Genomic DNA, 18,934 nt, shown 5'->3' on the forward strand with positions numbered 1-18,934 from the left:
TTTTGCTCCATGGTGGTCTTAAAACCACTATTATGTTGCAGATCAGCAACTTATATTTTTCCCTTTCCTTTGACACTTTACTGAATTTATCATTCTTTTTCTTGTAATGCCTTTCATCTCTGCTGTCTTTGATACTCTGTTGAAGATGGGAGGGGTGTTTGTGTGCCAAGAACAATTACATTCCTTTAATTTTTCTTCCTTCAGCAACTTTTCATTCTGAGTCTTTGCCCTTTATGAATACTGTCTAGAAAGGGATCTGCAGCAAAGTCTACAACCCTGTGCATGTCAGTACCTACCCAAAATCATCATACTTTTTCCCTCTCCTGCAGTATGTGGTAACATTTTCTATGGCCTCTAGGACTGCTCTTTCAGAGTGCAGAACTAGAACTGCATAAAGTGCAGTTGCTATCTTATAATTACAAAAAAAGTTTCATTGTGTTAGTGCTGAATGAGCTTGCTCTCATTTCACATCCAAGTAAAACTTGCTATGCTTGGAAACCAAACAAAAACCTTCAGATTTTGTCATGTTCTTTTCTTTCTCCTTAGCAACTCTTTATTTATCCCTACCTTTATCCCTTCTTTATTTATCCCTACCAGCCTCTCCCACCCTTTAGTCAGTTTTGCCTGCATTCCAGCACCTTCCTGGGCTGCTTTTCAACTTACTGTTTATATCATACCTGTAGCTCTCCTTTTTATTAATGCTTTTTTTCCTCACATTGCCTTCATGGCAAAAATTGTCAGCAGCAGTTGGTATGAAATAGAAATATTGGTCTGACCTTTGAAATTCATTAAATTGCCTCTAATCTACACATTATCAGTATAATGCTGCAGCTGTGCTGCACTAGGCTTGTTAATACTGGTATATGTGTTGTTGATCATAATAACGTGCAAGCTGTGATTAGTGCCTTGCATCAGCCATCGGTCTAAATAACCTCTAGAAAACTAGGCATTTATATGATACAGGATCTCATCCTAGAATCCACAGCTGAAATCAGCAAAACAAATTTTAAAAAAGGTATTTTAGTACATATTTTCCTAATGCTGCTGTTCACTATGAGAAGTTTGTCTCATTACCTAAAAATATGGTTTGCATTATTATTGCAGGTTGGAAAGAAATAATCCGAGATAGTGCATGTTGCCAAAACTTTGGATGAAAACCAAACCTTTCATCAAACTGTTTTGATGTGATGATGCACACTATCACAATGGACCAATTAACATATGTAGCCTTCTGTTGTATGCAGAAATTAAATTTATTTTGTTGCCTTTGTATTTTCTAATATGGTAGGCTGAATAGCTGAATATGCCAGAAAGCAATGTTGTTTAATGCAGTACTACCAAGCTGTGCATTTTGTGCCCTCCAGATAACTCCTAGCAGGTGACTTCTGTCTTGTTTAGAGGTGCACGGGTCTGCAAGAGGCTTGTGATCAACATGCTGAAAGGATACACTAATGCTGACATTCCAAGCTAGGCTGACCCAGTCCCTTGAAAAGACTCTTCTCAATACCAACTGCCAAAGTTTCATAGGAAAGAGTAGTAACTTAAGCAATGATCTATAAAACAAAGATGTGAGAAGGATATAAAAGACTTTGCTGGTAGACATGTAAGTAGGCACAATTTTTGCAATTGTTGGTACAGAATGATGTGTCTTCAATCTGTGCCACATGTAGTGTTGGATTCATTTCTATTTGCTTCTGGAAAAGAAAATCTTCCTCTTCTGGGAAACTATTCATTGCAAAAATGAATATGCAGAGGGGGAATATTTATAGAAGGTGAGAAAATACTTTGGGTTTCATGAGGAGTGAATAATGAATAATTCAGTCAAGTGTAAATGACTTAAAGGGAAAATGTCTGTGAAATGATAAGCTACCTAGTAAATTCTTTTCTCTTAGGCAGAAAATCAGCAAGATACATGCCAAAGATAAACTTGCACTTCAAAATTATTCTAAATCAGGATCTTAAAAATTTGGCCTTGCAAATTGTGAATGGAGTTTATTCAATTTGTGCATATATTTCTAGACTGTAGAGAAAAGAAAATTGTGTTCCATTGCAACAGTGCCTTTGTTCTGTTTTACTTCTGTTTTAATATATTGTCATCACTCTTAATCTGGAGAAGTAATTTTTGAAATCTTGGTTTAAAATTAGGTATTTTACAATTTCACATATCATCATAAATCATGAATTTTTGGGTTTGTATTTCATTGCAGCGGAAAACAGATGTGCCACTTCAAATGCAGTAACATGCACAAAGTGTCTTGCTTTGGGTCCAGAGTGTGGATGGTGTGCTCAAGAGGTATGAAATTTTGCTTAATTACATTTGACTTCATATTTTAGCTGCTTCTGATCTTTATAAAGATAAAAGCCTTTGAACTGAGAAAATTGTAGTGAGAAATAGCAAGAAAATCTTTAAATGACCCCTAGAGACAGAACCTGAGAAATCATGTGAAATACATTTTGTTTCCAAAGGAGAAAATGCAATCTTTTATTTGGAAAATGGAAGTAATTTTAAATAAAGTGAGACCTTCCTAATGCATTCCATCTGCTTTGTAGACAGCTTTGGCAGACTTACAGTAGCTTTGAGATTTTAACAGTTTTTGGCTTCCAAAGCAAAATTACTTATCAGTACTTTGTATTAAGTCTGTATCATATATGAAAACAAGTCTATACATATATGTCTACTGCATTTAACAAAAGGTTGTACTAACAGTGGAGTTGACTTCAACTTCACCTTATATTATGATCCTATCACAAATGGAAAAAATGATGCTTTTCTCATTTTGACACTGGAAACTATCAGTTCTGAGACTTGGCACAGAAGATAGATCTTAGGTAGCAAGAATTATTCTGAAATTATTGTTACTTTGCAAGCTGTAAGAGTATGGGAATTTCTGGTTTTGTTTGACAGAAAACACATAACCCTGTTGATAATATGATTTTGAGTAATCACTTCAGAGGAGCAAGCTTTTGAAGAATATCACTGGCAATCGCAAGCTTGTATGCTCTTTAAACTCACGTGGAAATTACCAGTGGTAGCTTTCAGATTAGCAGCAGAGAAGGTAGATAAGTTCCTGGGGTGTATTTGGCAGAGATAAGAAGAGTAAGGCACTGGTAATATCCGTGTCTTGAATTATTAACTTAGTCTGCCAAAGGTACAAGGCTGAGTAATGCAAGGATGGGTAGAGGCATGCAGGGCTTGTTTTCCCAGAGGAAACTTAGCACGTGTAGATGGCACAATGGATTACAGTGTTCATTATTCTGGCCCCATGTTCTGTCTTACAAAAGGCAAAGATTTATCCTCCTCCATTCTGCATTTATTACAGAACAGCATTTGCTAACTTTCCAGTGCTATGGAGCTGTAGCAGGTCCCCTTCTAAGTAGGCACATGGACTTGGCCAGTTTCACTTCTGCTCTGCTTGTCCTGCTTCACTTCTCAAGTCAATCCTGAGAGCTGTTCATGGACACCAGGACTTCCTCAAACCCTCTTAAATAGCTGGCTCACCTAGACACCATCCGTAGTTATGGAATGGCATAACCCATATTATTGCAGATGGAAATATTGCAGTGCAGCTTAGCCTGCCTACTTCATGAGGAAAGTCTTTTTAATAAGATAATCAGGCCTGGGGAACTCTTGAAATGCTTTGAATTTATACCCACACACAGTGGACCTCAGAAAACACTACAAATCTATTAGTCATTACTGGTAACGAGAGTAGCTACACTCTATGCATTTAAAAATCTGGCTTTTTGAAAAGCATCCGCTAAAAAGAGTATGTAAATAGCAGTAACTTAAAAAGCAGTCTCTGTTGGTTTTAATAAGGAAGGTTATAGAAAATGTATATCAGGGATAGACTACAAAAAGAAGCTTTGAAATTTGAAAAACAAGATACAGGACTGTCATATTTCACTGTTCAGGGGCTTTCTCTAGTCTTTACAGGGCCTGGATGACTATTTATTATCTAAAACATAGTTGGCTGTATTTTAGATTGCTTATTTTCCCCATTTGCATCTGAAAGATAAGAGATTGTCCTTTGTTTGGTTGGTCTCCAGCTTTGACTCAGATGGACCAATACTTTGAAAGACTACAAAAGATCTTGTCTTCTCCCCATCCCGCATGTTCAGAATCGTATTAATCATCAGATTAGTGGTCAGGAAGGAATTTTGCGTTGGATCATTTTGGCACAATTTTTGACAACTTTCCTCTGTCAATGCAGAAGAGGATGGGCTGCTTCTGACATCATCCTGTTACTAATGACTTTTCTGTTGCTGCAAGGGCTTTTTTATGTTGGTGACATCCTAAACTGTCCGCTCCTGTAATTATACATGGTTTCCTCTTTCCGGGAATTGAAATGATGTAGTTCAGCAGGTCTTTGGATTCTGTGTAGTGGGATAGACAAATTCAGGCTGGCTAAATCTAGAGCTGACCTCTGGTGTTCCTACTAAATATCAGCCTGAATAATGTTACCAGTGGATTCTTCTGAAAACTACCTTGTTTTGATGTTGTGGGAATGATGCTTTCTTGCTAAAATGAGCTCATAGCGTGGCACAGAACTTTTTTTAGTGACATAATAACAGTGTGTAATTTCCTTTGTTTCCAAAGTCAGCTTGTTCTGATTGTGCAAGACCCTCTTTCTCACTAAAAAAAATTTTTGTGTCGAAAAGGGTCAATGTACAATTAGGTTTAACTTCTAATTTAAATATTGCATCATTGTCGTTATTAAAAACATATGGCTTCATGAACTTGTCCTATAATTTATGCAATTATAGTAGCATATTTTATTGCTTCAAAGACCAATATTTTGGTTTTATTCATCCTTTGAAGTTAATACAGGTTTTTTTTCAGCTCAGATTGTTTTGTACTTTTTGTTTCTTATTAAACAGGATTTCATGGCTGGCACAACACAGAAGGGACGCTGTGACACTGTTTTCAACTTAATGAAAAGAGGCTGCCAATCAGATTTGGTTGAAAACCCCACGGTTCATGTCACAATACCTAGTGACCATGAAACAAATACACAAGTGACACCAGGAAAAGTTTCAGTCCAACTGCGTCCAGGTTGGGTCATCTCTTAACACATTGATATTATAATAAAATTAAAATAAAAACAATACTTCTAAGCGCAGATATTTTGTGAAGAGGCATCCGGAATAATTATTTGGAAGAATGATGTTGTAGCATTGTATTGTAGAACTGTGATGGTGTTGCTCCCATATTCAAGCATCATCTTCACCAAGAATTGTTTCTGTCAAACACAGCTGGGAATAATGCCAGTTATAAGTGGAAAGGGAATTTTAGGTATTCTTTCCTGTTTTCTTATGTGGTTTCTTGATTCTTTAGCCACTTACACTAACAGTTTTGACTTACATGTGTATAAATATTCCTTCTCAACGTAAATAGTTATAATCCCTAAATTCATAATTTGACAAACTTCTTAATTATTTCTTTACTTTCAAGTGCATTGACTAGACAACTAGAAAAATACCAAACCATAATATAAGAAAAGACTACATTCCTAAAGAAGACTTAGGTGTTCACTGCCTGAATTTTTTAATAACTAAATAATTGGAGATATACAATTTATATGGAGATATACATATAAAATAAATTTATAACTAAATTGTATATCTCAATTTAAATTGTGTATCTCCATATAAATTTATAACTAAATTGTATATCTCCATTTGCCCTCAGCACAAGTCTAGTTAAATCAGTGTTCATTTTCTGTCTCTAAAAAAGCTGTAGCCAACAGCAGAAGTGAAAGTGATATAAAAGAGATGCAGGGTTATCTTTCACTCAATAAAATTTAATTTATTTCTTTTGCAAAGAATAATTGGAGAAAGAAATATGTGAGAGGGATCAATCTTCGTATGGAAAACATTAAATGTTTAGGAGAAGTATTTTGCTGATCTTCACTGTAGAAATGATAATTTTCTGTCAATTACAGGGGAAAAAGGAAGGATCTGCATGAGTGTAAACACAAAGGATCTTTTTTTTTCACACTTTATAATAATAAAACAGTCAAGGTAACATTAGCACTTCTCCTTTCCTCACTCTCCTTTCAAAGAAGTGACTGATTTCTGCTTTGAGAAATGGTTTTAGGAACTGAGCTACCTCTAAGCACTGTCTGTGATCACATTTATTTCCAAAGGCATACTGGATTCATAGGGAAAAAAGCTTTCTCAAATTTGGTTTCATTAACATTTTTTTCAGTAAATAATGAAATTAAGTTTGGAGTTCCTTACGCTTTGTAGAAGTTTTTGCCTCAGGGAGGCAGAAGAATGAAATTTCAAGGACTCCAGAAGAAAAAACTTTTTATAAATAGATATCTTGCCCATAATTTCCACCTCAGGGAAACACACAGATATACCACTATAGTTTTTCCTCAAAACAGACATTTGCTACAGTATAATCACGCAGACAAAGATGCTTTTGTTTTGATACTGGGGGGTTTTGTCACTGTTTACATATACTCATCATTTAGGATTTATGTGGGAAAAAATAAAAGCTGCACTCAGTATCTCACTATATGCAAACTGGAGACCTGCAAGGGTCATTTACAAAAAGTAATTCAATTTAAATTGTCAAAGAGGAAACATAAATTACGGCACACTGAAATTGTTTTCCTCATGCAAGACCTAATACAGACAAATCCTGACATTTTCAGATGGATTATGTTCAAAGATCGTTTGAAGAAAGTACTTTGCATATTTAAATTTTCTGAGTCAGATCTCTATTCTGTATGTACCTTTTGATAGTTTTTATTAAAAATATGCATAGTTCTTCTGCAACATCTTCCTTCCTCCTGTCCTTTGCTGTATCTTCACTGCACAATACTAGATTAGATTCTCCACTCATCACATGAAGATCCTGAACTCATCTCTGCTGTGAGCTCACACTTTAGATGACATTAAATGATGGCTAATTTGAAACCATGCATTACTGTACCCATTCTGCCCATACAAATAACTTCAGTAATTTTGCTGATATTACAGAATATTAGACAAGCAAAAATGTGAGGACTAGTTTTAGCAGCTTCCAAAGCATTAACATCTATCATCTTGTAGTAAGAGTTCTATTTTGTATATACTAAAAGATGGACTTTTTTTAATATTAAAACATTTTAAAAATATATATATATATTGATCCCACAGAGTTTTCTCATCAAATCTTTGGGATTTGTTGAGCAGTTTGGGATAAACTTGTATCATTATTTATGTGAGTTTTTGAGGCTGTGCTGTCCTTGTGGTGTGTATGAAGTTTTAGATTCTGTCATATGACAAACTATTTGCAGGATACATTTACATACTTTGAAGTGACAACCTTGAAGTGACTGACCCCAATTTGTATGCAGATCTGTGTCCTTTGTGAGTCACAACTGCTTTTTGTTATAATGCCAAAGGGATTGCATAACCATGAATTTAAAACGAAATGGGGAGAAGTCAGATTTTTACAATAAATTGCACAGTGCTCCTGCAAGAATAAAATCCAAGATGTTCTCTAAAACAGCCTTTTATGGCTTATTTTTGAATGCTTCTTGGAGGTTTCATTTACTCTTGGGAGATTTTCTTGTTTGTTTGTTTTTCTCTTTGCTGACACAAACAACTTTGTGCTGAGGTTGCTACAAAAATAAATGTATTTTTATGCATGTCCATTCAAAAGTAGTAAACAAACGTATTTGTTTCTTTTTTTAATCAGGAAGCGAAGCAAACTTTATGTTAAAAGTTCGTCCTTTAGAGAAATACCCTGTGGATCTTTACTATTTAGTTGATGTCTCAGCCTCTATGCACAACAATATAGAAAAGTTAAATTCCGTTGGATTTGCTTTATCTAAAAAGATGGCGAATATTTCTCTTGATTTTCGACTTGGATTTGGATCCTATGTGGATAAAACTGTGTCACCCTATATTAGCATTCATCCAGGTAGAATCCATAACCAGTGCAGGTATGTACTCTTTTTACATTTACTGTAGCACAGAGACATGTATTTAATGACAGAAATATGCATTATACATATTTATTTTTTAAATTCTTCAGAATTTATCTTTGTTTCCTTTTACTGTGGTTTTTTGACAAAGTTCCTAAGAAAATGCTAAAAATTGTTTAACAGTGATTACTTCTGAAATACCTGGTGAATGATTTCAGAAAAACTGTTTCTGTATCAGAAAAAATGTGCTGTATTTTCTTTAGCAAAATAAGCCAAAACCCATGCTGCTTTGGTTATGTTTTGTATTTCATTCTAAATTCAACTGTTATGGTTTAGCTTATTTTGGATATGTTACCTAAATTCATCACAAAGTTTTACTTTCTGACCTAGGTACTTTCTGGTGTATGGTCATGTATTCATTAACTCTTTCATGACAATTCTACTTTTGTCAACGTGATGTGGTTTCTTTTAGCACATTTAATGAACACAAGCAATTCTCTGATCTCCTTCTACAGTTCTAATGTGAAGGAGCTGCTCTTTTAAATATAAAAGATGTTCTGGCCTGCATTTCTTTATTCATGCCATGCCTTGTATACCTTGGGTTCAACACTTATATAAAGTGAGGGATCACTTCCAAAACCCCCGGAGAGCAAGATTTTACACAACAAATTCAGAGCTGTATAAATAATAGTAGCTGGAAAAGTGAATATTAATTCTTCATTCTTTCCTGCTTGCCTTTCCTGGAAAGACATGTTCCAAAGTTCTGTGAAGTCCCTATGTACCCTCTGTGATTTCAGTGGGTTTTGAATTGGTTCCTAGCAGTGGAATTCCTTCTAGAGATGTGCCTATCTATGGATAAAGCAGTCATCTAGACCATCTGTATATAGTGAGTGGATATTGATTAGCATTTCTAGGTCACAATGTCTCCCAAGAGGAGACATCTGCAGAGGTATTAATCCTTTCAATGCCAGTTTCTCTTCTTTGACTCTACCTTGATTTGGAGAAGAGCAGGTTACAGTCTGGATGCAGTAGAATTCAAGAGTTGAAAGCTGCTCAGCATCTCTGAAATGGATGAGCTTCAACTTCTGCCATCAATCACAGCTGTGAATAGGTGCCAGGTCAATGATTGGTACACTAGTTTACCTACGATAAAAATCAGACTTTCTCCCTTATGCATAATTTGAGAAAGCATCATTTGCTATGATGTTACTGAAAATGGATTTTCTCATCTATTTAATGAGGTAATTATTATTAATATCAGTATTAATTTTGTGTACAGTTATGTAACACTAGTAGATATAGGAACTTAGATTTTGTTATAGTTCAATAGCCTGTGCAGCAACCTATTAAAGGATCTTACTGGTACAGTATGATAGTCCTTTCTCAGGATAATGAAAAGCAAAGTGGTACCATGCTGTAAATATTCCAAAAGGTTTTATATACTCCCTGAAATCATACCATCCCTCTTGTAGCATCTTTTGTTCTGTATGAAACACTGTTAACATATTAACTAAGTTATTAAATGCCAAATTCCATAAAATACAAAATAATATAAAGTTTTTGTAGTTAATTTTAACTACTTCCCACTAAACTTAATTTCACATGGAATTGCTCTTTTTTTCTGTAAGTGTTTCTTATTCGTTGCTACCTACATCTTCATTAATATCAGGTATGGGTTAATGGGGATTCAATTTTTTCATCTCCTTCAAAGGAAAAATAAGGCTTTTTATGTGTTTTGTTTTTGTACAGTGATTACAATTTAGACTGTATGCCTCCTCATGGTTATATTCATGTGCTATCCCTGACTGACAATATAGCAGAATTCAGAAATGCAGTGAATAAACAAAAAATATCTGGGAATATTGATACACCTGAAGGGGGTTTCGATGCGATGCTCCAAGCAGCTGTGTGCCAGGTAAGGAAGGCGCTTATTTTCAAAAGAGTAAAGAAATAGTAATTCAGGCACTATATATATACAGAGAGAGAGAGAGAGAGAGAGAGAGGGAGAGAGAGAGAGAGAGAGAGAACAGGAACACTGGTGGTCAGTGTTCCTGAATTCAAAATGCTAGTACTATGCCTGATAATGCTAAAATTTTTACTTCCTTTTCCATTATTTCCCCCTTAAGTAAAAATTAACTGAAAAAGGAGAGCATGAGGGAACATGTTTCAGTACTGGTTATGGATGTTCAATTTCTGGCTTTAACCAGCCGAACCAACTTAGGATGGATGATGAAAGCAGCTGCTTCTTGTTTCAACAGACACATGTATTAATTTCAGTCAATTACATAATTAGTTTCAAAAATCATTAAAGCACTGCTTGTGTTTCTCAATGAAGACATACCATTTGACATTTCTTCTCAAGAACTTGAAAATTGAAGATGTTTTACTTAACTGCTTGTGTAGATAAGGAAAACAGAAGAACTTCTGTGTTCTCAGCTTTTAAAAATTTCAAATTTTAAAAGAGTACACATCAACTAAAAATTAACTTTTGTCTATTGATAAAATGTCATCACAGTCTCTCCTGTGCAGAAAAGGATAGAAAAGATCTGCATTGATAAGTCTCAACCTGTAAGCATATTAGATAAAGAGAGTTTGTTTTGCTCTAAAGAGCTATTTTTGGTTGTTGTTTTTCTTCTTATTCATAGAAATGCAGTACAAATTTTGAAATTTGGCTGATTCATGGGTTTGGTAATGCTCTATAAAATATTCAGCTCCCGTTCAAATCACAGGCTTGGCGTGTTTCTCATCTGTTAGAATGATGTCAGGACAATTGTTTTATCTTGTCCATCTTCACACTATTTTTCTGCACAGTACAATATCTCAAGAACAAAAAGTAATCCAAACTATGCTAAAAATGGATAGTTTGGTCCAATTCTATTTTCAAATTTTGATGAGCAGGTAAGTAAAAACCACGCTTCATAAACACTGTGATTTAAGCTGTTACAAAAAATTATTCTGGAACTTTGGAAAAATTCCTAAAAATTCAGTGTTTCTCACTGGTCACATTCCACACTTATGACATGTGAGTTCTATAATAATATATGCTTCCAAGAACAATAGAATGGAAACATTAATGAGAATGTGGAGGCTTTGCTGGTAAGTGAATTGTGAACTAAAATGGATGGTAAGAATGTGCAGTTCATAAAGAGCATCATGACCTATAAATTACATTAATGTACACTCATTTTGCCTACAATAGACCCTTATAACTTGATCCATCTTGCTTTAACCAATACATCATAGTTTCAAGAGGCAGCAAATTAGGACATGGAGCTACTTTAAAATTTAGATTGCTGGGACATACGTAGGTAGGAATCATAGAATCACAGGACATCTCCAGTCAGAAGGGACCCATAAGGATCATTGAGTCCAACTCCCTGCTCCTTACAGCATTACCTAAAGCTTAACAAGTCTCAAGGTGACAAAGTCAAATTATGGAGTCTTAGGAGAAGAGGTTTTTGCAGTGCTGGAGGAGAATTTGGAATGATTGAAGACAAATCCTGTTTACAAATAAAACTTCAAATACTCTTTCTTTAGAGGGATGCTGTCTAGGAGTGTCCAAGGGAGACTGAAGCCTAAAGTATAAGTTGGAAAAGACATCACACTCCTCTGTGCTTGTTATTTTTGCTGGCTTGAGATATTTAATCCCCATTCAGAGATAGCAGAGAATGAGCCTGAGAAGGGAGCTAAATTCCTCTCCATGAAGAAAGGAAGGCAGAGAGTAAATCGCAAAGCGTGGCTGAGTACATGGACGTTTCACATGAGAATCGTAGAGATTCTGTGTCATAAGAAGGAGAGAAAATGGAAGTAGTGAAAGAGTAGATGGAATAAGCAAGAGAGGAAACAATGAAAAAGCATATGATGTGTTTCCTCTGTGCCTCAGACATTTGATTATAATGGCGGAGATAAATGTTTTGAAAATACAATTTGCCATCTAAATCGATTTAGGTATAAGCTTACCCTGCTGCATCCTTCACATCACCAAATTCCTGAAAGGCATTCAATTCACCCTTGAGGCTGCCACTTTGCTATCAGTCTCCTAAGATGGTGAATAAATGTACCATTTTGCTGCGTAATAAGGAATTTCTCAATTTATAATTGCATTAAGGCCTTCAAACTTTATGGATTTGTGATTGCATACTAATGCACTTTCCGGGAAATTGTGTAGGAAAAGAAAATTATAGAGTGATGAGAATATAAATCAAAGTAAAAATAGATCAGTGCCAAGTATCAATATGGATGATTGCATATTTACTGGTAGTAATTCTTCCTAGGAGCCCAGAGGATTTTACAAACTATGGGCTTTGCATTTGTACTTAATAGTGACATACACAATGTGGCAGCTGTTATCAAGCCCACTGTATGGAGCATAACTGACATGTATAGTGAGACATGGCTCTTTAAAAAGCAAAGAAAATGATAAATGGAAAAAAGCAAAGAAATTGGTAGTTTTCAGATATAGTACATTATGTCTATTTCCACACAAAACGCTTTAAATAGCCTGGTCTAAATGCAATACTGCCCGGCAGTGTAACGTCTGAAAGTGGTTTTTCATATTAATTTTTCATTTTGTGTTGATTACTATAGAAAATAGGTAGCTACTGCTTTCCTATGCCTAATTTTGTTTTCTTTATAGAGCCATATTGGATGGCGTAAAGAAGCAAAGCGACTGCTTCTTGTGATGACAGATCAAACTTCCCATCTGGCCCTTGATAGTAAATTAGCAGGAATTGTAATTCCCCATGATGGAAACTGTCATTTGAAAGATAATGTGTACATCAAAGCTACAAGTATGGTAAGGTATATGTCATGGATTTTGTCTTCAGCGAGGCAGTGCAAAAGTGTTTAAAGGAGGTTTTTAGACTGCTCTCAAAGCATTGCTTTTATTTCAGTTATTATAATAATCTTTTTCCAGGTAGGCAGGTTGTGAAATGAAGAATTGGTCACCTGGCATATTGACATTCTTTTTGTGTGGACTAAAGTATTTTGGAGTCTGAAAAAAACAGTGCACAGCAAAGAAGGATATGTTGTGGTTTTGGTGTGGGTTTTTATTAACATCTCATAAAAATCACACACATCTTGTATAAAATATAAGTAAGAAGTATGTGGTATGATATTTTGCACAAGTAGAAGCTGATAATAAGTAGGAGTTCTACAGTTGTGCTCACAAGACAAAGGTAGTGGCTATGGTTTATGGTCAGAGGATGCACAGTGTTGGTTGAAAGATTGGTAAGAGTAAACCAGAGGACATACAACAGCAATGAGCTGCCTCAAATGGATGGACTAGCATTAAATGCATCCAGATTTCACAGTAGAAAGCCAATGTGTGGTAATACAAACCTCTGCAAAAAGTTGCAGAAAATCTGCTGTAGCAAAGTAAGATGCCTTCAACAGATTTTTTTAGCTTTCAAAATATTTTCTTCAGTAATAGATAAAGTAGTCATAAGTGACTGAAGAAAGGAATTTTTCCTAAGAATTATAGGTTTCAACTGCTTTGGGTATTTTCTTAAATAAATATGAATTGTTTATTTAAGAAACATGAATCATTGCTTAATTGCAATGCAATCCTCAGAAAGCAGAAGTATGAGCTGTGGTACAATTAGAGCACATTGAAGTTTTGTTCTCAGTGCTGGCTGCCCTTAGTTAAAGTGTATAGCCTGAGTTCAGCCAGAGCCAGCAATGTGAAAGTGAAGTCAGTGAGGGCTTGTGTAAGTGAGGTTAGACCTAAGTGTAATCCTGGCAACTGTTATTTACAAGGCTGGTGGAGCAGCAGGAAGAGGCTGCTGGCTGTTGTGTTATCATGAAATACAGGAGGTTTCTGGGAAGCAGTGAGTGTTTGGGACCTTGCTGAGCGGAGGAGGGAGATCAGTGTGTGCTAACAGGAAGGCTATTTAGATTTCCGTTCATCTGACGTTCTTGCATTCATATACTCCCGCTGTCACCTCTTGGATATTTCCTCACAGATGTCAGATTTTTTTTCCCCCATTTTAATCAGTCTATTCAGTTTATTCTACTTAGAGCAAATAATCCTGAAACTTTTCTTTTCCAAAGCAGAACATCCTCTATTTTTCTTTCTTTTAGCTTTCTTGGTTGCAGTGCTATAAATCAGAGAACGTTTGCTCTGCTTATTAAATAATTGCTAAAGGTACAAATCTTTTTTGGTGTTCAGGATTCCTTTGATAATAAGGATATTGTCTGTTTCAGGAAAAAAAAAACAAAAACAAACTGTATTTATTTTCTGTCCAACTTTGGGAAATAATTTCTGTTGCAACTGGAGAAACTCACCAATGGAAAATATAGACAAAATTAATTAATATATTTTTATGCAGCTATGATAGGTTGATGGCTGACTGAAAAAAAAGGTGTTTTAACTGATATTGTGCATTCTGGTTTGATAAATCATAATAGAACTTTCCCATATGGAAAATGAAATCTCCATGATGACTACTACTGATGTATTTTATGAAATTGGTTTTTTTAGCCACACAAATGAAATGACCTTGAAAGATGCTTAAATATATGGTGGAGGATTTAGATCCATGTGTTTTCTGGCTGCTAAACCCTTTTTTTTTAAACATGCACTAAGTTTTGCATGCTACATGTTAACAGTAGGCATCAACTTAGCACTAGGAATTGCATTTTCTGGAGCAGATTAGATGACAGCACAATAGTGTCTGTAAGGGAAAGTGTGCTGGTTTCTTGCCTTTTTGTCTCATCCATGGTACATGTGATTATTTTATTCATAGATATCCAACTTCAAATGAGTGAGTGAAATCAGAGGGCTGGAATAGCTATTTGATGCTTAAATGAAATATCATGAAAGTCTGCCAGTCTTTTAGAAAACATAATATGAAACATATTTTTGGGTTTTTATATCAATACAATTTTGTTTGGATGTGCTAAATTAAAGACTTCTGCAATTACGTTGTTTTCCTGCTTTGATTCTTAGCTTTGGGTAGTCATGACAAGATTGTATTTTGGCATATTTTTATTTCTTACTTGTGCCAGTTTAGAGGATTTTGCTTTATTTATTTGAACAAGCTTAGTCTTTATATCAGAAATGTTTCCACTTAGACATTTTTCTGCATGTTTCTTTCTAACTTCTGGTAAGCAGTCACAGAAGGGTCAGCAAAAAAAATGCATGACAAGAAAGAAATCTAGTCTCTTTTATTAGACCTGTGCTTGATTAGCTCCCTTTCTGAAATACTTAAAATTTGTATTAGTTATCTTCTCAGCTTAACCAAGTAAGTTAAAATAATAAAAGGAATGATGCAATTGAAACAAAAAAGATCATCTAAAATTAAAGTACATTTACCTGAGCAGTAGTGGGAAGAGATAAGATGAAAACACATAAAGTACAGCAAGGTTTTCACAGCAAGCAAAGTGAGGCTCCATGAGTGACCACAGGCACCTTATGTCATCTTTTTACATGCTTAAAATTAAAAAGCTAGTGTGGGTCTGTTGATGCTTTGGGCTTTGTTTGGTTTTGGGTTTTGGTTTTTTTTAACTCAATACTGATAAAAATAAACAAGAAGCTGGACACTCTAGAGAGCTATTGATGACAAGTACATGGAAGTTCAGCCTTCCTTGTGAGCAGAGATAGTCTGGGGATCTGGTCCCTGCAGCCCTTGCATGTCTGTGGGTGTCATAAGCTCCATCTGAGTAAGTTTTTGTTTTATGAAGGCTTGGAAAGCTATTCCTGATACTCCTGAGTTCAGCTAGTAGCTGCAGAGTTGCTGAGGAGCCATTCTGCTGGAATTCAGACAGACCTAGTGTCATGTGCTAAGCAAGAGGACTGACTTATTTTGTCACCATCTCGTGATCTCTTGGTACTACCCCTGTCATTCCCACATTTATGGTGCAGGAGGAGTTTGCAGAACGTCTGGCTTCAGTCCTGTCCTGGGACCACTTGGTGTGTCTGTGATCTGCCAGCCCATTGCACATGGCCTGTAGGGTTGTGCAGCACAGTGGAGGCTCCACCACTGTGCTCTGTGCTGTGGAGAAGGAAGGAGGGCTTAGCACTGTGTTGTAGGCTACTCTCTCCAGCTGGAGCTGTAAGAAGGCCTGTTTGATACTGTGTTATCTACCTTTCATCAGTTACCTTAAGGAACAAAATCTTTTACCAAAGCATTGAAATGTTGAGAGAGGAATGTACCCTGGTCAATATCAAACTGCACCAAGATACTCTTTTGTTCTCTCTGTACATTATACAGGCTCTTTATAATGGTGCAATATGACAGAAAGTGGATTTTGCTCTGTTGCATAAGACTCTCTTTGTCTCAGTTGTCTTGCTATTCAGATTTTTGGTAGCAGGGCTGTTGACTTGCAGGGTCCCTTAAGTAATAAGGAACAATCTGAGAAGAAAGAAATTGTTCAGGGTAACAGACTGTGTTTGTGCAAGAGAGAGACAATAGGGGGTAGATGGTGAAAAATACCAGGAAAAGAAAGACAACAGAAGTATGTGGGGGATAAAGGTTGGAGTACCTGACATAAGTGGAGGTGTCTAGATGAAATCTCTTTAAGTGGAATCACAGGCCAAGGCCCCAGTCACTTCTTTCTTTTTAGTAATGATTTTTAACTGTTGAATTTACTTCTTGGGAAGTATTCACTTAAGGTTGGTTAATAAGTGGTGATTTTCAGATACAGTTTGGTTTGAAGTACTGGAGCTGAAGGGATCTCACATAACCCAGGTCTACAAAGACCATTGGGACCACATAGACACCCTTGAAGTTCCCCAGATCTTGAGTGAAGAGCTAGCAACACAGCTCTTGTTCTCAAATCCATGTCAGATCTCTCAATGAGAAGTGCAGAAGAGCAGGTCATTGGCACAGCACATGCTGTCACAGGTACTCCACCAAATAGAACAATGCATTACTGAGGAGAGCTGGGAAACTCATGCCATCTTCTTCAAGCATAGGTTGGTTAAGAAAATGAAGTAGGTCATCATGGTGAGGACTGAAGTCATCAGTCCTTAGGTAGGTCTTGAACACGCTGAAGAGAAAGCTGTCAGTCATGAGATAAGCATAGAATACTGACATTGCTAGAACTTGATCCAGTGGCTGCATATGATGCCAAAATACACATCTGAGAATCAAACATTTTTAATTACCCTCCTTGCTGTTCACAAAAGCACACCTCATCTCAGTGCTTTTCGTTTTACTTTCTCCCTGAGTTTTGCACAAGAGCCCACCTATCATTCCCTGTTTTTCTAGAAGGACCATGGACCACATCATATCCATATTTCTTAAGCATCAGACTCAAGCCAACAAAATAGTACCAGAGAGTTAGTCTTCCCACTGTGCAGCAGATCAACATAGCTGACAACAGATAAGCCTGTCTGATGCCCTAATGATTTTTTTTTATTGTTTATTAGGATGGCCCCATCCTGGTTTTGATGTCAGTCTACCATTCTCTGTGCATTTAGGAGTTACAATTGAATTCGTTTTGGAAATCTGTAATGTGCCATATATGAAATACAAGATTTTTTCCCTACTAATCTGGAATCTTCTCTTTCCTATTTTATTTTGCAGGAGCATCCATCTCTTGGTCAGCTCTCTGAAAAACTGATTGACAATAACATCAATGTTATTTTTGCCGTTCAAGGAAGCCAGTTTCATTGGTATAAAGTAGGTTAGAAACCTGATTTCTTTTTTCAATTCTGAAGGCACAATATTTATACTTAAAATTAAAACTGTGCATAAATTATTTCTTTTTCATAGGATCTGTTACCTCTCTTGCCTGGTACTGTTGCAAGACAAATAGAATCCCAAGCAGCAAATCTCAATGATTTGGTGGTTGAAGCCTATCAGGTATGATGAGAGTTACATGTTCTATGTAATATTTATAAATTTTTCATCTTTTATAGCCTGACGTTGGAATTTCAGGATCTTGTCTTCCATCCAAAGTCCACAAGGATACATTCCGTACTTTTCCTAATGTCCAGGTGGATAGGTAATACTATTTTATGATAGCTCTCAAAGTCCCAGGCTGTCAGGGTCTCAAAGCCAAGAGCTACTGGTTTTTAATTTCTAAGGATGCTTCTAAATATTGTGTTTCGTTCTCTGTACCTGTTGCTATGTCACTTCAAAAGATGGTTTATTTATTTTAATTTTGGCAACTCAGATCTTTAGTTACAGACAAGACACCACTGTCTAGGCACCATATAAATTCAGAGCAAAAGCCCAATGAAATACCTGGAGAGTTTTGCAGCATAATTTTTAGAAAACAAACAAGAAATGGGAATTTACAAGGAGATAGTTTGAGAACGGTGGATATCGTGAAGAGCAGTATCTATACTGTAAAAAGCAGAGTAAGGACTTAGGGGTTTTAGGCATGGAAGTGAAGAGTTGTGATAGGGATTTGGGAGAGAAAAATGGAAATGGCTTTGTGAATTCTTGCTTGGAGTCATCAATTGAACATAATAGTTTGGGAAGGAGAAAGTAGTACTATGGGAAATACCATAAAGTCATTTTCCACACGATTGACACAGAATGGCAGTTTGAAAGTGAAACAGGCATGTTGCTTGTGGTGAAAAGAGGGTGTAAACAGCTTTGATAATGAAGCCAAGAAATAGACATTTGAGGTACCAGATTATGGGGAGCCCATAGAGCAACATCTGAAAGAATGTGATGGGTTGCATTGTTGAATGCAAATGTTACACACAAACATTCCATTTCAGAAAGCTGAAATCTCAGCTACAAAAGTATATGCAAGGTATCCACATATATCACTTTTTTTTTTTTTTTTTGTTATTAATTGGTTAGATTTGGGAGGCTGAAATTATCCATTTTACTTGCTTAACCACAGAATCAAGCAATTTGCTTACAGCAAATTTGCTAGATTGAAGAGCCAGCCCCCATGTTTGTTCCTAATTCATAGAGTGCTTTTGCATACACTTTTCTCACTTTTCTCACTTTTTTGCACTGTCTCGCTGTTGGAGACACTGCAAAAAAGGCAAACACATTCAAAAGCAGAGGAGTTTAGGGGTAGTCAAATTGCAGAGAAGTTCTTAC

The 18,934-nt window shown here is 36.0% G+C and overlaps 1 protein-coding gene across 5 annotated transcripts in view; it reads left to right on the top strand.

The window, feature by feature from the left end:
- ITGB8 (integrin subunit beta 8) overlaps window positions 1-18,934 on the top strand; it is a 48,461-nt gene that overhangs the window by 12,752 nt on the left and 16,775 nt on the right. For 3 of the 5 annotated variants that reach the window (XM_050971708.1, XM_030230443.2, XM_030230450.2), the window contains exons 2-8: window positions 2,208-2,293; window positions 4,879-5,053; window positions 7,694-7,940; window positions 9,672-9,837; window positions 12,559-12,717; window positions 17,453-17,548; window positions 17,642-17,731. In XM_050971708.1, coding sequence (XP_050827665.1) covers window positions 2,208-2,293; window positions 4,879-5,053; window positions 7,694-7,940; window positions 9,672-9,837; window positions 12,559-12,717; window positions 17,453-17,548; window positions 17,642-17,731 — 1,019 coding nt within the window. Of the gene's footprint in view, window positions 1-2,207; window positions 2,294-4,878; window positions 5,054-5,942; window positions 6,022-7,693; window positions 7,941-9,671; window positions 9,838-12,558; window positions 12,718-17,452; window positions 17,549-17,641; window positions 17,732-18,934 lie in introns of those variants that run through there. The other 2 variants (XM_050971709.1, XM_030230456.2) reach the window with 2 other exon arrangements.

This window comes from Serinus canaria, chromosome 2 (genome assembly GCF_022539315.1).
Source record: "Serinus canaria isolate serCan28SL12 chromosome 2, serCan2020, whole genome shotgun sequence".
Lineage (NCBI taxonomy): Eukaryota > Metazoa > Chordata > Aves > Passeriformes > Fringillidae > Serinus > Serinus canaria.